Raw genomic sequence first — 25270 nt, forward strand, 5'->3', positions numbered from 1 at the left:
CTCCGAGCCCGTCATGAATACCGGGCCCCAAAAAAGAAAAAAGAAGAATAAAAATACCCGCCGTGTAGTTACCGAGTTCATAACATGACAGATCGCAAGTATAGTACCGTTCGTGGTGGTTACGATAGATTCTTTAGCGGATCTCAGGCTCCCGCATGAATTCAGGGATGGCGAGGCCTCCCTCACCAGACTCAAAGTTGGGAGCTCCAAAGTTGCTGAGACGCGAACGAGTAGAAGTGGTGTTGATGTGGCTAGTGGCCGTGTCCATGAGGTCGAGGACATCTTCGACAGGGTTACCATCGCGACCGGGGCCAAGGGCGGAGTCGTTGTCGAAAGAATAGATCTTGATGCCGCGAAGATGGGTATCTTTTCCGTTCTGGTGGTTCTCGAGGATCTGCATCTGAACGACCCAAGCGACGAGGGTGTTGCCGTCAGGACCACCGCCAGCGCCGGCAATGGGAACCTGCTGCCAGCCGGAGGGGTTCTCAAGAGCCATGGTAGCGAACTCGATAACGTTGTTCTCGCTGGTGCCGGCCTTGAAGACGACCTTGGTAGGGGTGTAGGACTCATCCTCGTTGTAGTCAACGTAGAAGCGAATGTCGCGAATACCAACACGCTTGGTGAAATACATGGTGAGCTTGTGGGGCTGAGGGCCATCGGATCTGAGAAGTGTAAGTCGGGTGAAAAGTGCTTGGGAGTTAGCGGATGGACTCACTGCCAGAAGAGCTTGAGGTCATCGCTCTTGAGCTCCTCAACACCATTGCCAGGCTTGTGGCTGCTGACAGTGAAACGGGCAAGGTTGGAAATCTCCTTTAGGCCAGCAGTTGCTGGGTCAAAAAGGGTAGCAGCTTCATGAGCCTGGTCGTGTTCAGCGGCTTCTTCGTCATCCTCGTCTTCGTCGGCATCATCATCTTCTTCTTCGCCGATTGAGTTCTCATCCTCATACTCTTCAGGGGAGTGAGACAGAGTGCGCTGATCAGCATCGTCCTCAGCAGCTTGGTCGTCGTTGTAAGCCATTGTGGCATCAGAAGAAGGGCCAGCGGGAGCAGCCATTGGGCGAGCGCGGTTGAAGAGAATACTCTCATCAGGCTCAGCATCGGAGCTGGAGGCGTCAGAATCGCGGGGAGGCATGCTGAGACGAGATCGATCTGTAGGCTGCTGGGCAGCTAGGAGAATGTTGTTAATATTTGTTCGCAATTCTCGTGATTCGCGAAGAAGTTGCATGCGCTCTTGATACCACTCCTCAAAGGTGACACTGAGATGATCAATGGCTCGGTAGCAGGCTTCCACGTTCTCCTTGTCTGGAGAAGGAACGGTTCGGAAGACTCGCTTGCGCTGCTGGAGAAGAGCGCCACTTGACTTCTTGAAGGCAAGTTCTTGGAGTGGAACTCGCTTGATGCGATGATCACGGTTGATTTGATGAATTGAGGCTGGGGGAGGAGGGATGTAGATTTCGCGACGAGAAGGCATGTTCAGGGATGAGATGGTTTGTTCGGATAAAGGGTGAACAAGCTCAGTGACAAAGGAAGGATCAAGCTGAGAACAGCAGATGAAGGTATCAAAGGAAAGGAAAGATGATGAAAGAAAAAGAAGGTTGACAAGATAGTTGTTAGAAGAAAGTGCAATTGGGATAATGGGAAAGATAAGGTAGTGATGTGTTGGAGGAGTATGACGTGTAGAGTCGATGAAGAAGAAGAGAAGGTACAAGAGCAGAAGCGAGATAGTGGCATCAGTCTAGTTCCTATCGAGGCATCTAACAATAGAAAAAGAGGCCCATCGAGCTAGTATGAGGGCAATGAATCACTGGTGGCAGCCGTCGATAAGTGGCAGATGACTACTGGCAGCCAACTAGAGCTGCAAACACTTTAAAATCGCAACCGATATGAGATCATGGCACTGCCAGAAAGAGACGCTAAATATGCACGTTTAATTGAAAAGATTCAACTTACTTCTATACAGACGAAACGGATTAGGAGGAGGCGCTCGACGTCGTCTTTGGTCAGGAGGTTGATCTGGTGTTCGATGAATTGGAGGACCGTCGGGCGTTACCATTGGACCAGCAGCAAGAGGAGAAGCGCCTTGACTTGGATGCAATCTAGTAGAAGGTCCGCTGGGAGTAGCAGCTGGAACTTGAGGCACTGGAGATGAGGTTATATCGGATGGTACAGGTCTCGGGCTCGAGGCCATGTTTGCCTGTGCCCTGGCGTTTGTGTTTGAGTTTGGGTTTGCATGAGTGGCAGCTACATGCCTTGCTCTTCTTGAACCACGAGTGATGTCCATCTTGATTGGCAGTGATCACTTAATATCTGGCCAACACTGCCAACGCTCACTGATATCCGAGCTCCTCTAAAGTCAATTAATAGGCGCGGTCGCGGTTGTAGCTGTCGTTGGAAAATGTGATGTGAGTGGACAATTGGACGCGCTATCACGTGTCCTCTATCGAATCTATTTTAGGTGTCTGGCCTCTAGCTCAGCTGAAGTTGACCCCTGTCCATCTTGCCTTGGCCTTGATTGTTTCAAACATCACCACCTCCAATCTCTTCAGTTCAGCCATAAGCAGAACCAATACTGCAAGTCAATGCAATGCAATAACTTTGCAGACCCGATACACTCTGGATACATTCCATCAGTTGTTCAATTGAGCTACCTATTTTCACACTCCAAAGTCTAATCATAACCGAAGTCGCCTCTTGCCGACCGAACTTCCTGGTTGCAACTTACAGGGTCCTCCTCCTCTACCCCGCCAAAACTATCACTGCAACCCAACCTCTCCCACTGTAACCCCGGCCTCATGCTTAAAAAAGCTTCCAGAAAATCTTGGTCCGAGATCTGACGCATGTCACGTCAAGTCAAGTCACAAGCCACCAACAGAATGCCCCTGACACTGACAGTTCTTGACTCAACTACAAGGAACCTTTGGCCTTAAACCTTGTGGGCCTACGAATATGGTACCCTCCATCTTCTTCGGTCTTCGGAGTCGTATTGCTGAAAACTATGCTACGCCGCTGACTTATATCAAGCAGGGAGGTTGATCCTGATGACGAATGCGCAACACCATATGCCCTTCCCTATGATCTTCGATCTTGTTACATTGAGACAATACGACAATTCCTTAATCAATTGAATCTCACGGGTTGCCCGTCCAGTCTCTCCACTACAGCGCCTTGACCATGCCCGTTATAACCGTTCAACGGCCAGTGTCGTACCTGAAGCTAAGCCAAGGCCCCTGGCCCGTCCTCATATTCAGAATCTGAGGTTGTACGGGGATACCGATATCGCTTCGAGTCTCACCGTGCCAACTAAGAGTGAGGCATGCAGGACATCGTCTGGTTTAGCTCGTTAGCGCACTCTTTCAACATGAAACATAAGCTCATGGCTCTACGTGGAGTTAAAAATTCTTCTCGTCGTTAGCTAGAAACGCCTTCAGCATGCACGGTCTACGTGTATCCTTCAACTTGAGTCGAGTGGGCCCGCATCGCCAGCCTCGTCTACAGCCATCATCCTGGTTCATCGCCCAATGTAACGCCTCATCTCTCCCGTCTCATTGGCAACGATCCAGATTAACGGTCCAAGCTGTCACCATCGCTGAGATCTTCAGCCGTTCGCGCTACGTCATTATCGTTTTCACTTAACTACCGGCCTCCCTCGCGCCACGTCGGCTCGCTCCTCTTCAGGGTCCTCCCATGAAACTGGTCCCTTCACTGACTCTCACAAGATCCAAGCTTTTGGGTCTTCCTCTTTGCTTCTTCTCGTGTAACTCAGGGCTTCCATGTTGCCCATCTCAACTTGCGCAGCTTCTATTCGTTCTGATGCACGCTGACGCCTCGGCTTTCTTTAGAGCTCAACTTACATACCCACCATCAAAGCCTTCCTCAAGATGTCATTTGCAAGGATAGCCTCAAGAATCAGGGCCGAGTCGGGGTGACGGGTCGCTTGGTGAACCCTTGAGGACCCTGACTTCAGCCTCACGAGATGATCCTTTTCTTAGCATAAATATCGACTCTTGTCGACTGTTTCTCTCACCTATCAATCTACAATAATCACAATCATCTTAACTACTTATCTCTCAACTGCTTATCTATCGAAGTGAAAGACAAGAGCTCATCCTGGGTTTTCAACTGATTCCGTTCGATGTCTCTTGATCCTTTGCCTACTATTGAAACGACCCTCACTTCTTCTTCTCCATCCGACATGTCCTCTTCCATACAAAGCCGATCTGCTCGCAGCACACCTGCTATCAACGCATCCGCCTTTAATCCTCCTGAAGCCAATGGCTCCTCTAATGAAAGAGTTCCTTTCATGCGAGACAACTCTCCCGAAGCCGATAGCCTACCGTCCAACCCAGCTCTTACTCCAGTCATCACCCATGGAGACAACCCTTCAGCCAGCAACAGAAACTCCGAGGCCGATACAGTAGTCCCCCTCCAACCTGTTATCAGTCAAGATCCCAGTCGAGTCCGTCCTGGCTCTCGCACCGGTAACTTTGTCACTCCCAAGACGGCTCGCTTCTCTCAGGATGGCGGAGAGCCTCTTCAGTACTCTGGAGGTTCCATGAAATCGTCTCGACGACGCTATCGTGGTGAAGACTACGACTTTGAACAGGCTGCCGACTATCCCACAGTGAGTGACTATGAGCGATACTGGCGCAATGAAGGTCGCAATGATCGCTACACTGCTCGAAGAGGCCCTTACCCACCTCCCACATTCATGAACCGCCGTCGAGCACACCCTCATGATTCAGACGAAGAGTTCTATAGCAGTGACGACCCTCGCATGCCTCCCACTGGTGGACGCAGAATGATGGATGAGGAAATGGGATACCCCCATCGACCTTTCCATCACCGGCGTGCTTCTACCCTCAACGGCTTCAATATCTCTACAGGCAAGCTTGAGTGGAGTAACCTCAGTCCCAAGGAGAAATCAGAGATCATGCGTCTTCCTTTGACTCAATGGATGAACTCAAATTTCAAGAACCACTTTGTCGCCAGTCTTGGTGAGCTTATCGGCACTACCATGTTCCTCTTCTTCGCCTTTGCCGGCACAGAAGTTGCCAACATTCAAGCACAAACCGACAGCAAGACTACCACAGGAGAGTCTACTGGTAGTCTCAACGTTTCCAAGCTCCTCTACATCTCCATCATCTTCGGTTTCTCGCTCATGGTAAATGTCTGGGTCTTCTTCCGTATCAGCGGTGGTCTCTTTAACCCTGCCGTCACTATCGCCATGTTGATGGTCAAGGCTATTAGCATGACAAGAGCTATCTGCCTGTTCCTCTCTCAGATTCTTGGGTCAATGCTTGCCTCCGTTATGGTACGGTACTTGTTTCCTGAGACATTCAACGTCCGAACTACTCTAGGAGGTGGTGCATCTCTGGTTCAGGGTGTGTTCATTGAGGCTCTTCTTACTGCTGAGTTGGTCTTCACCATCTTCATGCTTGCCAAAGAGAAGCACCGAGCCACATTTATTGCCCCCGTCGGTATCGGCCTGGCTCTTTTCATTGCAGAGATGGTCGGTGTCCAGTTCACTGGCGGGTCGCTCAACCCTGCCCGAAGCTTTGGCCCTTGTGTCATCACCGGTACCTTCGACTCTGAGCACTGGATCTACTGGGTTGGTCCTGGCATTGGCTCTCTCATCGCTGTCTGCTTTTACTGGTTCATCAAGACTCTTGAGTACGAGATGGCCAACCCTGGCGCCGATGGTGATGATCTCAACGATCCTACTAAAAACCCTGAAAAGCGAGCTGAAATCCAGTCTAACGCTGCCCCTTCAATTGCCTTTGGCGGTGGCAAGACCCCTTCAATTCGCAGCTGAATGACGAGGCCATGAAAACATGACTCTTATGAGTGAGGGCGAGATGGATACGGTCCATCAACGATTACACGATGAAAGTTGATGAGCAAATTCAATGATGCTTCATGAGATCAAATGCATGATAAATATACACGAAATGCGAACACGCCAGAGATGGATAGAAAATTGGAATTCGTTACTTGTTTATACGGATGTTGTGCCTTAAATGGTTGGAGTTCGGTTTGGCGTTTCGTTAATTTTGTACTCCGTATTGCCCGGCACATTTGGTGCTTCGAGGCTGATTCCTCCAGATGAAGGAGTGTATATATAGAGTTTTTAGGTAGAAAGAATTGGCACAGGTCTCCGACTGGAACCCATTTACACACAATTTCCCAAAGAGCGCTTGACTCTGGGGTCGCCTTGATTACAACATATAATGTTCTCGGTCTGATATAGTTGTATATTCAGGAATCTCTACAATGCTAGTTGGTGAGATGATGGCCTAGTGATATCTCTGACATCCTAGGTCCTACCAAAACTGTTTTTCCAAAGACACTTGGTCCTGGTCTTCAAGTTCGCGAATCCTGTGACTCTGCTATGATCGTGGACCTAGCTCTTGTCCAATGCAATATTGCGTCCAGTCCTATTCATCTCATACCACCCTCCCAGAACTACCCAAACCTTATTTTTGGATATATATCGGACTGCAAGGAATTGACGTTTGACGCTGCATCCTTATTCTATAGCTGTCTGGCGTCTGTTGCGCTGGCGTCGAGCTCGAACGACGCTCATGATGAAGCAGACGATACAGTACGAGATAGCAAAGCCAATGACACCCCCAAGGCTACCAAGCATGAAGCCTGCTCCAGCGTCTCGAGAGAAGCCGTCAGGGAGAGATCGGCCAGGTTGAGGGGTTTCGAGGGTCCCGATAACAGGGTTGTTCATTGTTGTTGCTGGTGATAGTTCGGGACAGGGGGCTCCAAGGTTCTCTCTTATAGTCGTATTGTGCAAAATGTTTCTGGTGTATGTTCTCCTGTATTGTATCTGGTTAGGTAATCTTTTCACTATGGAGGCATGGGTCTAGAGAACTCACTTCTGTCTGTTGATGGAATAGAGCTTAGCAATGTTTCTTTCTGGTTAAAATCTAGACGAGTGTATAGTTCTGAATGTTTCGGGAGTTGTATTTGTATTGCTGCAAGAAGAGTCGAGGTTGGGAGGACGCAACATGGTAAACAGAAGGGAAGGTATAGTTGCTACAGCGTTTGTATGCAGCAACATGGCAGTGACAGTGGCATCCAGTTTGCAAATAGCACTGAACATTCAACTTCAAACGGAGTGAATAGAGGAACTTGGGGGAGGGGGTAGCTAACTAATTCGTTCGTTTGTTCATGTTGAAGCGAACAGTGATTCATTGTTTGGTTGTGCTCGTTTGTAAAGTGATGAACAATGTTGAGAAGTTATCGATCTGCAGGGTTCATTGGGATAACTTAACATCTTCCGGCTGACGAATATTATTGTTTGGGTTAAGCTCCATGGATAGATGAACCGTCTGAACCGGTTCGGAATTAGTCGTGGCATTGGCCCATTTGATAGGATGAAAACATGATTCCAAGATCAACGTGAAGTTAATACAGTATTCTAAATTTATCGTAAATGCAAATACTCTAAGTTTAGAGAACATGGTAGAGTTATCCGTTCCGCACTTTAGCTTCAAACTTTACAATCTCACTTCCACTTTGACTTACATCCAATGGTCACTATTGATCATCTATCATGACTAGTATCTGGTTCATCCTATGACCACCAATTCCACTGACGACTTTCTATCTTCAAGTTCCCAATTTGAAAACGATCCTCCAACAAGCTCGCAAGCAAGCCCCGTTGGCTCAGTGGTAAAGCGTATCACTAGTAATGATAAGATCACTGGTTCGATTCCAGTACGGGGCAGGTGAACTTGTTCTTTTGACATTTTTGCTGAATTCTCAAAGTCGTTGTGATATTACGATATCATGAGATAAGTGACCATTGGTGTTGAGACTGACTTTTGTGGTTTCCATTTTGTTACTACGATATTCACTTGTGCAGGCTGCACCTTGGTGAACGTCTGAAAGGCAGAAAGAAGCACAGTAGAGCGAGAAACAGTCCTTCCCCGTAAACGTAAAGTTACTTACTGAAACGACGTATGAACATGGATCAAATCTTTTGATGCATCACATCGGGATGACCGAGTCTCGGTTCGAGCCGTGTACGGATAGTGGGGGGATGAGATGAGGGAGCATCATAAATGCCTGGTCATCAAAGAACGTGGTCGTCACGTCTACCCTAAACCAAACCCTCGCTCAGTCTTATTTGCAATGCTTATGTCCAGACGATAAATGAAACGGAAGACCATGGCCATATCACATACATATCTACAAGTCACGGGAGATCTTTACTCTTCCTTAGCCAGTACAAATGTCGGGTGTAAGTGCCCCATGACATGTCTCAGTTCATCACCCTAGTCCAAATCATAGCCGTGATGACTTCACGAGAATCACTTCATCCCAGCCAAAAAGCGGAGAGTCTTGGTCAGTGCAATCATCAAGATCGGGCATGAAAGAGCAAGGAACAAGAAGGAAGTGGAACCAGCATTAAATTTCACTCGATCCCAGTCTCGTCAAGATGGCGTGTGCCTTTTGAATCGATTAATGAAATGGCGTTTTATAGCCCTGTCTCTTTTAAAATGTGTCTTATTTATGGCAACTAACCAAGCACGCGACAAATGCAGATGCTTTCGTTTCGAATCACAGGAGAGAGTCTAGAAGGAGAGAGAAGCAGGTATCATCATTCAATTAAAACAATGGAACCGGGATTCAAAGTTGGAGTAAATTAAAATTGATGTCATCCGCCCACTCGGCCCCCTTTTCGCTTAGGCGTGTTAGTTGATACAGTACATGATGATAGGCGCTGCCGAGCCATGGCTGGGTAAATGAGTGGAAATTTGGCGAAATAGAGACTTGATAACGAGGTCTGCACCAAGAACAATAGGTTCATGATTACTAGAATGTGCTGTAATGAAGTGAATTCGTTGTTGCCAGTATCTCAAAATAGGGGTTCTCAGTTAATTACAGGCTCAGGAGCAGTCCGCATGTAATGCATTGTCTTGTCTTGTCCTTCAGTCTCAGCCTCTTATGTATTGATGATGATGATTTGGGGGCGTGTGTGTTCCACCAGATACGACCTCGTCCATCCAGGCCATCTCGGCTGTTGATTAGCCATCAAATCGATACGGAGAAGTCATATCCATTAACTAGCCATTAAACAAATAGAAACCTTCTCCTCATCTGCTCATCAAGTCTCGAACAGGGCAAGGGGGGTCGTATCACCGCCTGTTTGCGGGGGCGTAAGGACTATTCAAGGTTATTTGATCAATGCACGGATATTGACGACACAGGAGGAGAAGAAGAAGAAGAAGAAGAAGAAGTATCGTTCGAGTTTAACCTTAGCGACATAATCATAAGCTGAAAGATATCACTGTAGCATTTGGTCTGTCATGGAGAGTTTATGAAGAGTGTCTTAGACTTTTCCTCCTGACGTACGTTTTCAACCACGTTATCACATCTCCAGACCAATTTATTGAGCCTCTAACCGTTTTCACACTGATCATCACCTCTTTGTTCTGAACCGTTATATCATCATCTCTTCTTTCAATCCGCATCCGTAGGTGGAAAAAAGGTTCACTCAAAGAACCTGAACTTCCCAACCTCATGCACACCCTTTCTCGACATCACACGCCCCCCTCCCCTCTCTATCAAATTCCCCTTGAACTACCAGAAAAAGCCGCTAATTCCAGGGGACCTTCTGCCCTAGGGACAGCTGGAGTGGATCTTGCAGTGAACCCCTCCCCCTAACAGATGCGCTGTGCGCGTGGGCGTCGGGTCGCGTGTGGGGCAAAAGGGAGAGCCCACCTCAGGAAATGGCTAAGGTAAGGTAGCTTTAGCTCTAAAGGTAGAACCCGTCCCTTGGAAACTTCCATTAATTACGGCCACTACAAGTGCCTCTTGTCTTTAGAGCTGAGCTCCCGTCTCATTTCTCCCTCCATCATTCTCATTCTCAACTCTTCATCTCTTTGCGCCTTCAACTGTGATACCCAATTCCATACTCCTCGACCTTTAGCTTTACTTCTCTCAGCTTCTATCATATCAACCTTCTGTAATCAGCAATATGACTCTCACCGATGAAGAGCTCGACCGCGACTGGCAGCCCAGTGGCCGTCGCCCTCAATCGTCCGTATCCCCCTATACTCACCTCAATTGAAGACGCCCGCCATGTCGTCTACAAAATCAATGTGATCGCAAACCAAGACCTAACACGCCTCTCTCGTATAGTACCATCGCCCGCTCTTTTAGTGCAGAGTTGATGGACATCTTCCGCATCGAGAACTCGCTCACCGATCTGGATCAGCAAGTCCACGATAAGTTGGTCTACCACTTGCTCACCGTTTCACATCAGAAACCTTGCATCTAACCGCCTTTCACCTTCAGGAAGCAAACAGTCGACAAGAACACCGAAGAACTCGCCTCTCTCGAAGCCCGCATCCGCGAAATGGAAGATCGCCTACGTCGCTCTGTAGGCGGCAGCACCCAGCAGCGCTCTCCTCTGCCACAGGTCCAGACACAGACCGCCAACCAGTCCCAGACTCAGCAGCAGCAGCCAAGCTCCCTCGATGCTCCCACGGACGACTCCAAGGCTCGCTCACGACCGGGAACGGCCCGCGCTGCTCAGCAAGCTCCCTCCTCGGGCAACATGCCCCCAACCCCGGGTGCCAGTGAAGGTGAATACTACGTCGTCACCCGCGATGACTTGCAAGACGGCCCGCGCTGACGAATATTTTTGACTTTTTATAAAGATGGAGATCATGAATAAAGCAATCTGACCTTTTTTGCTGCTCCCTTTCTCTCCATGAACCATTCAATTCTGTCGAGGGCAACTCTCATTCACCACCGCCAGTCAGCCTCCTACAAGAGAGATGTCGCCCCTCATGAGCTAGTGGACGGTAGCGGGCGCGGAGAACTAACGGCTGAGCTGCATGCAACCCTTGGCCAGACCGCAATTCGCACTCCAACCCGACCGTTCATCTTTATGGGGAACTTGTTTCAAGACTCACTCGGCGCGCCCCTCGACAACTGGCCAATTCATTGTTTCGAAGAAAGCCACGAATTACAGCCGAGGCGCATTAATAACGTCAAACGCCCTCGGACTATTTTTTTTTATTAACAATGCTTTCCGGTTGCTGGAGGAGTTTTCAGGAGCCGGGGGGAAATCAACGGCGCATCCCCAGCCTGGATGTCCCCCCCCCCTCCTTTTTTTGTCGTTCGCTACCAAGATTCCCGGCGTTCATAGAGGCAGCATTTGCAACATCATTTTATCATCATTATTTTCATCCTCCCGCTTCAACTGTTGCGTTAGGCTGCTGCATATTGTTTATGGGAGGATAGCGTCCACATCCACGTCTAGCATAGGTGTGGATGTGTATGAGTGCGTGGATTGGATGGACTGGACTGAGACTGTATGAGATGAGATGAGATGCGATGGAATGAATAGGACGGGAACGTATTTGGATGGACTGGTATGCATGTCACAATTGATAGCAAGTGCATCAACAGTACCTCAATCGACTTGAATTCACGGCCGAAATAATGAGGTTTATATGTATCTTTTCCAGTTACGGGTGGAAATACACGGGTAATCCTTTACCTTGTCACTTGAACAATGCCTCACTTCTGCCCTTGAGTTCTGATATCGCGTTGACTTTATTACACATGACTGGCTCTAGCTCTTCTCATCTTACAAAGCATCACAATAGCCGACCTGTATCGCCAGCTCCAGAATTACATACCGACATGCTCTAAAATGCTGAACGCGAATCCACACTACCACCACTACCATTCATCGATATCGTCGAGATCCTTGTTGGCAAACCCGACTTTGTTGTTCTCGAGATCAAATGCAACATATAAAGCCTTGAGCGCAATATCGCCAATGATGGTAACACCCAAGCTCTCTGCACTCTGCAAACCGCCCCAGCAGTAGTCCGAATCGTTGTCGGTTGTGCTGTAGCTGAGGTACGGTCCAGGAATCTTCAGAATGTGCTCTGTGCCTGGCACCTTGAACATCAAGTCTGGAAGATCGTTGGAAAACTTGCAAGGAAACGTGAACGAGTCACCGAGACGAGGATCAACACGCATGTCTGGAACGTCGTACCAGTACATACTGGCAAGATCTCCGGGCAGAAACAGCAGCGTCGTTCCCGTGTCGATAGTAGCCTCAAAGGTGTGTGCCATCCAGACTTGACGAAGACCGGCCCAGGCTGTGGTATCGAATGTGACGTCCCAATGGGGGCTATCCTCTCGCGTGGCCATCCACGAAATGTTGTCCTTGGCTCGGCTCTCGTCAATATAACCGAAATCGAAGCGACCTGTCGCATTTCGACGCATATCAACAGTGAAGACTGGATCATCGAGTAGTGGACGAAGCTTATCAAGGAGAGACGGAGTCGGAGGGTCGATGTTGCTAGGAAGAGACTTGGCAAGGCCCAAGATGCCAGTGAGTTCAGTTTCACGCTCAAAGCGAGGAGCAACGATCTGAGCAGACTGGATAGCTGTGTTTTTGAGTTCAAAGTCTCCCAGGCGGACGGTATCGAGGTAGACGATGCCATCAGCATGAGTTCCGTCGACTACCAAACAGGTCAGCATACCATGTCCCGACGGCATGGAACGAGAGATGATTCTCACCATACTCGACTTCCCATTCAGCATCGCGAAGTCGGTGAGATGTCTTGGAAGAGTTTGGCTTGTATCGAGGAGCCCAGGGACCTTCAGGGTTGGCTCGATAGATTGTGTCTGTAGATTGCACCCACCTGAAGTGGAGGTCAGCATAAATCATTCGTATCTCAGGGCATGCCTCTCACAAGTCTGCAGAGCCAGTGTCGAGGGCCATCTTGAGGGTCTGAGGCGGAGTTCCAACTTTGACGTCGGCGATGTAGATTTCATCTGCCCCAAGGGGCTTCACATCGACACGACCATCTGCAGAACGGTTAGCATATGAATGTGCGACAAGTATTAGAGTCAATACCGTCATCAAGAAGTGAGAATGCAGACAAAGTCTCTGGAGAGACAGCCTTCCCCCATTTCTGATGAGCTGCGACCCATTCTCGAACGAAATCGGGCTTGGAATTCGAGTTCTTGGCAGCTTCGAGAGAAAATCCCTTTCGGCCTTTGTGCTGAGGAGTGGCAGCAGTAGAAGAAATGCTGACTACCAAGAGCACAGCAAGAAAAGCGAGGCTCCTCATGATTTAGATTGAAGGAGACGAGTTGAGGGTTGGTAAAGAGGGTGGAAGAGAAAGAGAAAGTTGAGAAGAAGAACAACGAGATAAGCAAGAGTTGACTGGATGTTGTAATACACAGGAAGGTGTAACTGAGAGAGATTGACGAAGGAAACAGAGGAAGAAGGAGGGAAAACCGGAACTTGGTAGACAGCGTCAGTGAATCATCTAAATATCAGACCCAGAGGGAGGTGCTACAGTTACAGCTATCAACACTGCCGGACACTTTCTCGGCCAAGACAGTCTAACACAACCTGTCAAAACCTGTTTACTATTGCAGAAATTTAGCTCCCGGTATCCTCGCAACGTCTCATTCGAGTAGTATAAGCCGAGACCCCTATATCGCCAACCTCCATATCTAGGTCCTCGGCCACGCTCTGTACCACCCAAAACTCACTCCCCGTAGACGAGCCCATCACCTCGCGCCGACCATTACGCAACCTCTTGTAATCAGGTCGTTTTTCTCGCCTGCAGCTCCAGGGACAAACACGGGAACCTGCAACTGCGACGTAACAATGCATGAATATCCAATCCACGTCTCTGGTAGCAACAATCGACGACGGCACATTGGATATTCCATTTTGGAGAAGACAGATATGGGGGGGACATGTACTCGACTTGGGCCATGAGATTGGCTCACAAGACCATGAGGATGGGTAACGACACTACTAAGCTAGGTAGCTAGACATGGACGTGGAACGGGTAGAGACAGGAAAGGACACGATATAATGCTTCGTTACTCGCGGATCCGTCGACCAATGTATCTAAGCGATACGGCCCGTGGAACAGGACCGACATATCCGTATTACCTGACTTCACTTAACATCTCACATTTGATCCCGTTCATCATTCATCGGTGAGAAATTCATATGTCCCTCTTCATGGTATTCTACTTCATATGGTAAGTATAGTCAGAGTCAGATATTCTATCGTTCGTCATCTGACCCGGTATCAATCAACCAAGATGCGTATCAACAGCCAGCTGCACCTTCTTCTTTTTCGTTATAAGAGAGTCAAGATCAAAAGTCAATACGCCATCGTCTATAGTTCGTCGTGAGTCTGCTTCTCTCCCTCGCTCTTCTTGCTCTTCTCATTCTTCTCGTTCTCCTTCTTCATATCATTGAGCAACTTCTCGAGCTGCTCCTTATCGATCTCACCGTCCTTCATGAAGTCCTCAGCGTTAAGCTGCACTGTCTCTTGTGATGCCTCTCCGCTTGTTGTCTTGCTCTTCTTGCTCTTCTTCTTGGCCTCCTTGGCAGCCTTCTTGGCTTGTCGGTTCTTCTCCTCCACCTTTCTGGCACCCTTGAGGGCGGCCTCAACGCTGACCTTCTCGAGCTTGTCACGCTTGGTCTTGAGGTCCTTGATGAGGAGCACAGGGTCGGCAGTGGCAGCAAGCTTAGACTGCTTGGCCTCGAGGTTATTCAACCAGTCCAGAGTGGCCTTGTGAAGATCAATGACTTCCTTGAGATCCTCCAAAGTGTACAGAGGAGGAATAGGTCCCTTCTCTCTAATGACTTGCTCCATCTTGCGGGCCTCCGCAACCGCAGGATCTTCGTCTTCCAGTCCGTCAAAGTCACCTGTGGCCTTCTCTTGTGCAGCCTTTGTGCTGGGAGACTCAACTGATGAAGATGCAGAGGCGGACTCAGAGGCAGACTTGTGCCAACTCTCATGCTCGGCAATCTGCCCCTTGATCTTGTCAACGAATCCCTGGGTGTTCTCCAGAGTCTGCTTTAGTGCATTAAGGTATTCAGGTCGCTTCTCGGTCTCTTCAACTCTCTTCTGAATGGGTGTGACCAGGTCCTTGAGAACCTTGAGCTTGGACTTAAGAACATCCTTGCTAGCCTCTGCACCATCAGCATAGAGCCAGTCACTTGTCTCGCTGGCAAGTTCTGCCAACTTGGTCCTCTCCTTCTCGGTAGAAGCCGCGATAAAGGCATCTCCCTCAAGGAGATCCCTAATCTTGTAGGTGAATGCTTCAAGCTGGTTGAGAGCCTCCTCTCGCTGTAGGCGCGCCTTGTCAGACGCAGCAAAGGCCTTGAGACGGTCCTTAGACTTGGAAATCTCGGCCGGTGTAAGGGCAGGAATACCACGGTTCTCAATGGTGATCTCAACAGGGATACCAACAATCTCTCGCTTCTTGGCCTCAGGCTTGACCTCCTCGGTGCTTCCAGAAGCGGCAGAGTCGGCTGCTGAAGCGGTAGCCGACTCAGGAGAGGCAGTGGAAGAAGAAGACTTGTCATCCTTCATCTCTTCCTCAGAGCCTTCACCCTCCTTGAGAGGCTTCTGATCCTTCTTGCCAAAACCAAACAAATTCTTGACACCATCTACAAGGCCTTCCTTAACCTCGGCCTCGCACTCAACAGCAGCCTTGGCAATCTCAACCTCACCATTCTCGCCGCTGAGCTTGACACCGAGCTTGAAGCGAACCTCAGACTCAACGCAAGAGGGGTACTTCTGCTTGATAGCAGCGATAGTGGCAGTCAAGTTCTTGGTAGTCAGAGTCTTAACATCCTTCTCATCAGAGCCAATTTGCTGGTAGAAAGTAGCAGTGAAGTCCTTCTCGTTGGTGAATGTAAGCTCCTTAGGGGCAGCGCCTTGAGGGGAGACGGCAGACCAGAGTCGCTGGTGCTGAGTCTTTCCCTCCTTGGCCTCCCACTTCACACCAGAGGGGTAGAAACCACCCTCGGCAATTCGGATCTCCTTGACACGGAAGCTGGGGCTGAGCTCAGCAGCGCGGAAGCCGGCACCGAAAACGGCGGCCTCATCAGAGTTGACGTTGGATCGAATCTTCTCAGGAGAGCCAGAGACCTTCTCAAGGACCTTCTGAACGAAAGGAGTGCGAGAAGCACCACCGTGAAGGATGATAGAGTCGATGTCAATGATGTCGAGGTTAGCGGCCTTCAGGGCATCGTTGATAACAACAGTGATTCTCTCAGCATGCTCAGCAGCCATCTCCTCGAATTGGGTGCGGGTAATCTTGTATCGGAAGTCGATGTCCTCGTACAAGCCCTCGAAGCTGGCTCCGGTGTTCTGGTTGGCACTCAAGACATGGCGAACCTTCTCGACCTGGTTGGTGAGCTTCGCAATGGCGCGGCCGTGGGACTTGACGCTCTCAGCAGCGACAGAAGCCCTCTGAGCGGCCTTGGACTCGACGAATTGCTTGACCATATCATCTAGAATGAGGTAGTTGAGGGAGTCACCGCCAAGAGTGCGGTCCCAACCAGCGCCTAGGACGTGAACCTCCTGAACGGTCTTGTTGAACTTGCCAATATCCTTAATAGATCGGCCTTGGAACTTCAAGATGGTAGCCTTGGTGGAGCCAGCGCCCATGTCGAAAATGATGTTGTACTCGGGCTTAGATCCATTGCTGACGTTGGGGAACTCCCGGGTAGTAGCGTAGTTCAAACCAACGGCGAGACCATCGCTGAGAAGCCCCAGAACCTTAAGACCAGCAAGCTCAGCAGCTGTCTGAAGAGCCCGCTTCTCATCGGCGGTGTAGAAAGGAGGAACAGTCAGGACAATGGAGCGTACGGTGGTTCCGTCACCAGCGGCCACCTCAGCGTTCTTCTGGATGCTCTGCAGCTCCATAGCGAGCAGCTCCTCAACCATCCAAGCTTCCACATCGTCAGTAAAAGACTTGCTCTTGAATGTGGCGGTGCCTCGTGTAGGATGGGACTGCAATTGCAGCGCAGGGTGTCGGGCAGCGTACTCCTGAACCACAGAATCTTGAGTGGTCAGGCCGAGGATGGTCTTGAGGTTCGGGTAGACGTCGCTAGGGAATCGAGAGGCGAGAGCCATGGCGTCGGCACCGTAGGCCCTCTCGGGGTATTCGCCCTTCTGAGGTCCATTTCTGGAGGGCTTAAAGACAACGGCGGAGGTTTCTTTTCGTCGGGAGTCCTTCGTTAGGACAATCTCTAAAGGAATTCCAGGCTTGACAAGAGTGGCCTTGATGTACTCGGTACCAAGGTCGACACCCAGAACAGCTGAAATTGCGAAAACATTTGTGGTGAAGAGGAAGATTGTCGCCAAAAGCGTCATGAGTGGCGAGACTCGAGATGCCATGATGGTGGTTTTGGTGGGGTGCGCTCAGCTGCGCACACCAATTCACAGAGAGTATGTCTTTTTTATCAACGAGGAGCGTTGCCTCTTGAGAAAAGAGAGCAAAAAGACGATATCGTCTATGGGCAGGAAAATAAAAAGCCCGGAGAAACTCTTTTCTTTGTATATATAAGTTAAAGAAGAGAGAGAGGACTGGACGATGTGGCCAGAATGGAGACCTCTTCCAATGGGGGAGCAAGAAGCCACGATGGCTGTTAGAAGCTAAGTTAGTGGAAGCGTCCAGCCACTCATGGAAAGAGGACAGCTAACAATAGGTATTATAGCGGCGGTGACGTTAGTTCTAATGCAAGGCTGAGAGACAGATAAGACAGAAAACTCGAAATTATTGGGGCGATAAGAATTTACAGTGGAACATTCGAGTCAAGGCCTCGCTCTAGCATCGAGTTCGCTTGACACATCAAAGCCCCAGGGATTCCCCAGCTACCGACCGAATAGTGACAAGTGGCCTATTTGGTCTCAGAAGTTCATGATGTTTGGTAATTAGGCTATAACTTATGATGGCGTGGAGGTAATCTTGGGTAATTTCATGATCATACTGACTCGATTCGCAATTGCATAGTATGATTTGGGGATAAGAGTTGAACTTTGATATAGACATCGTACGGTTGACTAGACGTATGAACGTTTCTCTAACTGCTATGCAAACAAGACATGTTTCTTGGTGTTTGATCTCATAGAGTATCAGGTCTACCTGAAAGCAATATCCAGTGCTGTCTCGTTATGGCCTTATCATGAGATTGAACGCACGTGGCCTTTGCTCTTCTTCTTCAGTGAAACAAAATGTGGTCAATTTCTCTACCAATAACATGACACTTTGAGCTCCCCACATTCTCCAAGACCCCTGTCAACCCTATGACGGCACACTTTCGAGCTCTAGCTTCGGCCCTCAGCCTTGCCATGAGGCAACATAACATGTCCAGCATCATATAATGAGACGATACTCTTGACGTAATATGTAGTCCCGATCTTCATGGTAGTCTTTGAACCATACTATAACTCAATGGCTCAGTTTACAATCTTCACATGACTTTGAATCATGTGTCACACATCAAACACATTTGGCGGGTATCCATTCACATTATTTACCTACTGCCCAATCCCCGGAAGGCCTATTTTGTTACAAAGGTATAGAGAACTCCAACCGAAACCGTGGCCAGATGTATATCCGAGTCCCAAAATCATCAAAACCCCAAAATGCAAAGTCCTCAAGTCCACCGTCCGTCCCCTGGCTATTCGCCCTAGATAGAAATCTTGACTTGTAAACGCCGTCATCTCATGGTGTACATTTGCCTCCGGGAGATAAAAGGAGATTCGTAAGTTTGTGTGTTTACCGCATGCCATGTTTCGAGGTACTTAAGCCTCATCGCCGCGTCGTCCGCCTCGACCAGCACCACCACGACCGCGGCCGCGGCCACGACCATCACCGCGGAATCCACCTCGACCACGGTGCTCACCTCGTCCGCGACCTCGGTGGTTGCCACCTTCGTTACGGGGACCCTTTCGCTGCACCTGGTGGAATCCGTCGTTGGGATCAGCAGGGGCAGTGGTCTGATTTATTAGCATCTGATCGTATAATATGGAGTAAACAATCGACTTACCTCCGGGTGGTCATCAGCCCAAGAGTGGGTGTTGGCAACGCGAGTGGGAGCAGCAGCATCGGCCTCAACAGCCTCGGCAGGCTTCACATCGACCCACTCCTGCGAAGCGGACAGATCGTTACTCGTGTCCCAATGGCTTTCGGCGACAGCATTAGCAGCGTCATCAGCAACACTGGCGTTGGCCAAGCCGTTGGAGGTGGAAGAGGGCTCAGTGACAACGGGAGCGGCGGTGTCGCCAGCCTCAATCTCGGTAGCGGCAGCGTGCGCAATAGTGGGATCGGTAGCAACTTCCTTAACGTGCTCAGCGTCACCCTCAGCAGGCTGGGGCTCGTCAAAGTGAGTCTTGTACTCTTGAGCGAGGGCCTTGACCTTGGAGACTAAGTATTGTTAGAAGAGACAAGTCTGAAATTAGGCTGGATGGGGATACTCACAAGAGGTCTGTAGTTGCTCGCCGGGTACGCTGAAAATCTGATCCTCAGAGCCATTGACAAGCTTCAGCATAGACTGGACAGCGTTCTCGTCACCAGAGTAGATGGCAAGAAGCACACCCTCGATAGCTTGGCTCTCATCAGAGTCGGGGTCCTGAGCTTCCTCGCGGCGGTAGGCAGCAAGTCGCAAGAATTGTGAGAGGACGAGGAGGTTGTCATGGAGAGCCTTGGTAGACTCAGCCTTGGCCTCTGCAACAGCATCGGCCTTGGCCTTCTCCAAGTTCTTCTCCCATTCTGCCTTGTCACTGGCGGCACGTGTGCGGTACTGCTCGTCAACCTTTTGGTATTGCACAAGCTGTTCCTCGTATTGCGCTAGCTGGGCCTGCAGAGCGGGCTTCTTGAGGATCTGGGCCTTCTGGTCGTTGTTGATGATTCGAGACTCGACCAATTCATCAAGGGACTTGCCGGGGTTCTGGCTCAGGAGGGAGTCGGTCTTGGAAGCGTTGGTCTAACGGTAAAGTCAGTATGACGATGATCGACAGTTGGGCTGCAACAAGGCAAAAAGGCACGTACGATCTTCTTGTTGACATTTCGGATGTTCCTTTGTAGCCGTTAGCACTCTACTGTCTTTGCATATTAACTCAAACTCCAAAAACGTACTTTTGGATCTCCTTGATGTATGGGCTCTCGAAGCTGTCATCGCTGTTCTTATCGGCAGTGGCAGAGGCAACGCTGGGCGCAGGAGATTCGGTTCGCTCGAGGGCCTTGGCGGCCTTCTTCTTCGCGGACTTGGAAGGCTGAACAGCTTGAGCAGCCATCGCGGTAGGATGCAGAGATCGTGTGATTGTTGGTAGAGTTTGCGCGGAGACGTTACGGCACTGTCAACGATGTGTACGACAGGCTTACAGAGGCGATGGTTCGTTGAGTGTTTAAGTAATTGAAAACGCTAAATGCTAGAGATGCGTTTAGAATGTTTTGGGGGAGAGAGAAGAGTTGAGTTTGGGAGAAGCAGTTGGTGGAGAAGAGTAAGGTGAGGTAGCTGAGCTGGAGCAGGAGAAGGAGAAGTCCGAGTTGTGGTACAACGAAGCTTTGCCTTGCCTGTCTGTGCCCGCCAGTGCCAGTGCCAGTACCAACACTAACCTCAGAGTGCCCAGGCAACCCCCTGCATTGACACTGTCATTGTTTCTGGCCGAGAATACGGGGCTGCCTATTGCTCTATACAATTATGGTCTAAGATGGTTTCACATTATGATGGATTTTAGGCTGGGTACAGCATTTTCTTTATGAAGACTCATCCATTGTTTGTCCTAATCTATGTTGTTTGTACGGATAGAGACGGAGTGTTCTCTCGTTGGTCTGCATCATCGTCATGACAAGGAAAAGCCCCACCCAACCGTCGCATTCAGCTGAGGTTAAGTGGATGAGGTGGTCTCGTGCGCAAGCGCCATGTTCTTTCAACCTCGCGATGCCCTCCTCCCGGTCGCGGAATCCGTCAGGGGTTATCATACAGTGGCTCAATTCCCAAGCCTGTAATAGTTGCCGTGTATGTGATACTGCTGTATCATGTCGGATGTCGCGGCTATGCCTGTATGGCTCTCAATGGCGGTGCGGCTCTTGAGGATCTTAACACTGTAAGTTCGGTGGGTTTTGTTGTTTGTCGCAATTATTCGTTTTCTTCAACCCTTGAATTTGGTCAAGGTATCCTAGACAGCACGGATCAGCAGATGCGGAGAGACGATGCTTCACACGACATACTCTCGTCACCTTCTTGACGCTCCTCGCAGAGAGACCTCGTTCGCCCGACTGTTTCGAATGGATCGCCGCTTCTTTGATAAGACTTTTGATTTAGTTAGCTTAGGTCGTCGCGGTATAGGAAGATTCGTCGAATTCGTACGTTTCCATGAATAGGACGTAGTCGAGGAAGATCTAAGACAAGTAAGTAAACATTAGCAGCATTTGCGACCATGAGAACGTCTAAACGCACAGTAACATCGGCATTCTTCTTTAAATTATGGTTTGAATGAGCCTTGATGATCTTCTTGACCGTCGCTTTGGGGTATGGTTTCTTTCCGAGCGCCATGGTTGAAGAGAAATGGTTGTTGTTTTGTTAGTTTGCAGTGTTGACAATGCGCGTTCTACCGCTGCTACTCTGACCTCACTGATCTAAACTTCGGGAATAAGCCAATCGGCAGCGCCCGAGATGCCTACAGTACGTAGCTTGAGCGCCACACCCTCAAATCGAAGAAGCCCCTGTCTCCCATTGAGGGGTGTACAGTGCCAGGTCGACGGCTGGGAATCCGCACTGTAACCCACCTTTGGATTGGGATTGATTGTGCTCAAGGCTCACAAGCTTGAGATCTGTACAATAGCGATAGCATCTTCAGTCTCCCACCATGGCTTCATTAGTACAACGTCGTATGGTAAGTCATCCATGATCATAAGTATGATCCTACTATTTCTGACAGCCCTCTAGCTTTCAAAGGCGGACGAGGAGGCAGCGGACGAGGTTGAGGTTCGACGTGAGGACCAGGACAAGATCAACAGATTCAGTCGCCTACACCAGCGAGAAATCCTTTTGGAGGAGGAACTGAGCACAAAAACCGTACGTCTACGAAATACAAGCATCGGAATGCCTCCAGAGCCTCTCTGAACACCGACTGATTCAATATTGCTATGTAGAAGGAAAAGGAAGAGCTCGACGATTTGTCCACCGAACTTGAACTCGCCGACGAGGACGAAAAGATCCAGTACGAAAGCGAAATACCCCTCAAAGCGAAAGCGAAAACACAGTAGACTGACTTCGACACAGATACAAGATTGGCGATGCATTTTTCCATGTCTCGGTAGAGCAGGCTCAGGAGATGCTGGAGCAGGCAACAGAGAAGCTCGAGGAAGAGTCAACATCTTTGGAGGAGAAGCTATCATCTATCCGCGAGGAGATGACCAAGCTCAAGGTCGAGCTATATGCCAGATTCGGAAAGCAGATCAACCTAGAGACTTGAACAAAGAAAGTCGAAGCCTGATACCCCCTCCAAAGAAACCAAAAAAGCCACACCGATTCAGCCGGAAGAATTCTTATCCAGCCTCCCGTGAATGCAGCAATTCTTCTGCACATAGCAACGTTTGCGGGCAACCTTATTTGTCATCCCATTGGGGGTCGCCGGTCACGCACTCCGGTATCGAGAGCCGGGTCAGCAACTTGCATGTCTATGGAAGAGCTCACCTCCTTAGTCTTGTGTCCGGTGGCTATTCCCGGTTTATCGGTCACCAAGAACCACTTCGATCAACCCCAACTTTGATGACCAAACAACACCGATTCGCTCGCTCTTTGAGTTGATTGAAGCTAATGCGGGACCAACCCTCCAGACTATCGAGAATTGAGCTGTAGTACCCTGGGAACTGCTCCGGGGAACGATAACAAAGGTTCTCATGACGCCCTACGACCTCCCCTCACCTGTGGAAGAGGCTCCCACAGATACTGTAGCTCCTCAAGCTCCCACACCCGCCGCCTCCATCATCGGCGCCGCGAATCCCACCTTTTACCCACGAGTGCCCCATATTTGAGTCCCGGCTCCGGATCTCCTGTTGTGGTAGTTATGGGGACTTGCCACACAGATGCCTCCATGCATTGGATTACGCCTTACAGTAGCAACCCAAATGAGATCAGGAAGAGGGAGGGCGTAGCCACTTAGCCGATGGATATGCAAACCCCCGTATCGGCCATTTTTGAAGTGTCATGGGGAAGAAGAGTGCATGCAGAACCTATCCACTTCGTGTGTTTGTCCGTATTGTTCATTCTTTTCTTTTCAACATCATATGAATGTAGCTGCTACTGCTGTTTTACTCTTCCAATTGATTGTTTTCTCATGTGAATAGCTTCAGTATCTCCATTCACCAAGAAACCATGGCTGCAAGTGAATCCAGTGAGACTACACGGGAACCGTCACCATACCGTAAGTCGTTGCTAATATTCTTCTTCCCAAGACTAAACTATTGTATTCTGGAGTGAAGTCAAGCTCACAATTTGTTAGGTGGACGGAGGAGAAGTAGCTCATTCTCAGATCATATACATCATCTCGACGAAATCGAAGCTCAATCTCGGTATGAAGAAGAGGCAGCGGACCGAGGTCTTGGCGCCCTTCACAACATCCGTTCTCGGACCCGGAGCCGCACAAATGAAGTCCTCGTCACTTGGGAAGTTGACGATCCTGATAACCCAGTAAATTGGTCAGATGTATGTCCTTCATCCTGCTTTTTTTTTTTTTTTTTTTCAGCAGAATGGCTTTATTAATTGTAGAGACCTATAATAGACAAAAAAGAAAATAGTTGTACTATGTACATCCGTTCTCGTCATCAACTCTACCATGGGTTCTGCCCTTCCAAGTATGGCCATTCCTGATATAACCAAAGACTTTGGCATCACTTCAGAAGAACAGAGTGTCTTGCCCATTTCTGTTTACCTCATCGGCTATGTACTAGGCCCGGTTGTTTGGGGTCCTCTCAGCGAACATTATGGACGGAGGGATCTAAGTCTAGTCACTTTTTGTCTCTTCACCATCTTCACTATGGCTTGTGCTCTGGCTCCGACTTGGCCTGCTCTGTTAGTCTTCCGCTTCTTCTGTGGAGCTTTTGCTAGCTCACCTATTGCCATCGTGGCTGGTATCCTGGCAGATGTGTATAATGATCCGCGGACAAGAGGTAGAGCCTTTGCCATTTTCATGGTGGTGAGTATATACTAATAATCTTCAAAAGTTCCTGCATGCATGGTATAAGCTGACCTGGCAATAGTGTACCACTGGTGGTCCCATCCTCTCTCCTATCCTATCTGGCTTCGCTGGCCCTAATATTGGTTGGCGCTGGGTCTTCTGGATTGCTCTCATCATCGCAGGCTTTACGCTCGTCCTCATCATCTTCCTCCCTGAGACATACGGCCCGATTCTCCTCTCACGCCGCGCTCGAAAACTCCGCAAGCAAGATCCTTCATCTCGTGCCATTGCCCCTCGAGATCTCGAGACAACAGACCTAAGACAGCTTCTCACTGTGGTTCTGACTCGTCCTCTTCGCATGATCATATCTGAGCCCATTGTGACAACCTCTTGCGCCTATCTCGCCCTTGTCTACTCCATATTTTACATGTCTTTCCAGGCATTCCCAATCATCTTCCAAGACGTCTATGGCCTTTCGCCAGGCGTTACTGGCCTCGCATATCTTCCAATATTTGGTGGTGCAGCTCTGACTCTTCCCATCTTCTGGACCTGGGATAACACACTTGCTCGTGCTACAGAGCGTAATGCCCCCTGGGTCCAACGCGAAGAGTATCGTCGTCTACCTCTAGCCTGTCTCGGTGGCCCCCTCTTTGTCGTCTCTCTCTTTTGGCTCGGCTGGTCTGCCCGTGCAGAGATTTCCTTCGCCGCCCCTATGCTTGCTGGTGCCTTGTTTGGGATGGGTTTCATGCTAATCTTCATGGCCATACTCAACTACCTCACAGATGCATATGAGATCTTTGCTGCCTCTGCGAATGCTGCGTCCTCTACAACACGCTCTCTCTTTGCTGTTGTGCTACCACTTGCCACAAACCCCATGTTCCGTCAACTCCACATCAATGGTGCATGCTCTCTTCTCGGTGGTCTCAGTGCCCTCATGTGTTTCATTCCGTTTGTTTTCATCTGGAAGGGTCCCAGCATCCGGTCTCGCTCAAAGTTCTGCATTGCGCTACGGGAGCGAAAGGAGGAAATGCAGCGGAAAGAGGAGGAGGCGAGAGCTAGAAAGGAGCGTTATGAGCTCAGAAGCGAAGAAAGAGAGAAGGAGAAGGAAGTCGTTTAATTATGGCACGGCTTCCTTCTTGTTGGTGCAACCTCTGGTCATCATTACACCCGCGTTTGACCGGATTGCAGCATAACAGGGTACACGGGAAGGCTTGTGAAGTCGCACAAAAGTCTGCCAATGAGTCAAGTCACCTGATCTATTGACAA

At 49.5% G+C, this 25270-nt stretch overlaps 10 protein-coding genes and 1 non-coding gene across 11 annotated transcripts; 5 read left to right on the forward strand and 6 right to left on the reverse strand.

Moving 5' to 3' along the window:
* Positions 1-133: 133 nt before the first annotated feature.
* On the reverse strand, positions 134-1470 carry FOBCDRAFT_141528 (anaphase-promoting complex, subunit 10-domain-containing protein; the record flags this gene model as incomplete). Its single annotated transcript, XM_031187983.3, has 2 exons — positions 134-662; positions 716-1470. The coding sequence occupies 2 exons, from the start codon at positions 1468-1470 to the stop codon at positions 134-136; spliced, it is 1284 nt and encodes a 427-aa protein (XP_031035248.3).
* A 2721-nt stretch (positions 1471-4191) lies between these two features.
* FOBCDRAFT_142421 (aquaporin-like protein) lies at positions 4192-5811 on the forward strand (the record flags this gene model as incomplete). The annotated part of the gene is made up of 1 exon (XM_031187980.2): positions 4192-5811. One exon carries the CDS (start codon positions 4192-4194, stop codon positions 5809-5811), a length of 1620 nt encoding a protein of 539 aa, XP_031035245.2.
* A 1729-nt stretch (positions 5812-7540) lies between these two features.
* On the reverse strand, positions 7541-7814 carry FOBCDRAFT_230005 (uncharacterized protein; the record flags this gene model as incomplete). The annotated part of the gene is made up of 1 exon (XM_059609824.1): positions 7541-7814. A coding segment is annotated over exon 1 (175 nt), but the record flags the coding sequence as incomplete, so codon positions are not given.
* Positions 7666-7737, forward strand: FOBCDRAFT_t166. Its single transcript has one exon. It is a non-coding gene; the product is annotated as a tRNA-Thr (tRNA).
* Positions 7815-9993: 2179 nt separating the features above from the next.
* FOBCDRAFT_278344 (uncharacterized protein) lies at positions 9994-10653 on the forward strand (the record flags this gene model as incomplete). Its single annotated transcript, XM_031187978.2, has 3 exons — positions 9994-10055; positions 10158-10247; positions 10314-10653. The coding sequence occupies 3 exons, from the start codon at positions 9994-9996 to the stop codon at positions 10651-10653; spliced, it is 492 nt and encodes a 163-aa protein (XP_031035243.1).
* Positions 10654-11711: 1058 nt separating this feature from the next.
* On the reverse strand, positions 11712-13120 carry FOBCDRAFT_205492 (aspartic peptidase domain-containing protein; the record flags this gene model as incomplete). The annotated part of the gene is made up of 4 exons (XM_031187976.2): positions 11712-12505; positions 12564-12688; positions 12740-12854; positions 12904-13120. The coding sequence occupies 4 exons, from the start codon at positions 13118-13120 to the stop codon at positions 11712-11714; spliced, it is 1251 nt and encodes a 416-aa protein (XP_031035241.2).
* Positions 13121-14002: 882 nt separating this feature from the next.
* On the reverse strand, positions 14003-17416 carry FOBCDRAFT_230013 (Hsp70 protein-domain-containing protein). Its single transcript, XM_031187975.3, has one exon. It carries the CDS (start codon positions 17213-17215, stop codon positions 14195-14197), a length of 3021 nt encoding a protein of 1006 aa, XP_031035240.2. The 5' UTR covers positions 17216-17416; the 3' UTR covers positions 14003-14194.
* Positions 17417-18329: 913 nt separating this feature from the next.
* Positions 18330-20340, reverse strand: FOBCDRAFT_49690 (uncharacterized protein). Its single transcript, XM_031187974.3, has 5 exons — positions 19959-20340; positions 19872-19899; positions 19302-19806; positions 18871-19247; positions 18330-18820 (listed from the first exon to the last, which is right to left on the reverse strand). The coding sequence occupies exons 1-5, from the start codon at positions 20114-20116 to the stop codon at positions 18626-18628; spliced, it is 1263 nt and encodes a 420-aa protein (XP_031035239.2). The 5' UTR covers positions 20117-20340; the 3' UTR covers positions 18330-18625.
* Positions 20341-20573: 233 nt separating this feature from the next.
* Positions 20574-21426, reverse strand: FOBCDRAFT_230018 (uncharacterized protein). Its single transcript, XM_031187973.3, has 4 exons — positions 21283-21426; positions 21193-21224; positions 21054-21135; positions 20574-21001 (listed from the first exon to the last, which is right to left on the reverse strand). The coding sequence occupies exons 1-4, from the start codon at positions 21376-21378 to the stop codon at positions 20975-20977; spliced, it is 237 nt and encodes a 78-aa protein (XP_031035238.1). The 5' UTR covers positions 21379-21426; the 3' UTR covers positions 20574-20974.
* A 265-nt stretch (positions 21427-21691) lies between these two features.
* Positions 21692-22300, forward strand: FOBCDRAFT_278349 (Prefoldin subunit-domain-containing protein; the record flags this gene model as incomplete). Its single annotated transcript, XM_031187972.2, has 4 exons — positions 21692-21718; positions 21772-21900; positions 21978-22045; positions 22108-22300. The coding sequence occupies 4 exons, from the start codon at positions 21692-21694 to the stop codon at positions 22298-22300; spliced, it is 417 nt and encodes a 138-aa protein (XP_031035237.2).
* Positions 22301-23202: 902 nt separating this feature from the next.
* FOBCDRAFT_297460 (major facilitator superfamily domain-containing protein) lies at positions 23203-25194 on the forward strand (the record flags this gene model as incomplete). Its single annotated transcript, XM_031187971.3, has 4 exons — positions 23203-23251; positions 23330-23532; positions 23609-24022; positions 24087-25194. The coding sequence occupies 4 exons, from the start codon at positions 23203-23205 to the stop codon at positions 25119-25121; spliced, it is 1701 nt and encodes a 566-aa protein (XP_031035236.2). The 3' UTR covers positions 25122-25194.
* Positions 25195-25270: the final 76 nt, after the last annotated feature.

This window comes from Fusarium oxysporum, chromosome VIII, assembly GCF_013085055.1.
Source record: "Fusarium oxysporum Fo47 chromosome VIII, complete sequence".
Classification (NCBI taxonomy): domain Eukaryota; kingdom Fungi; phylum Ascomycota; class Sordariomycetes; order Hypocreales; family Nectriaceae; genus Fusarium; species Fusarium oxysporum.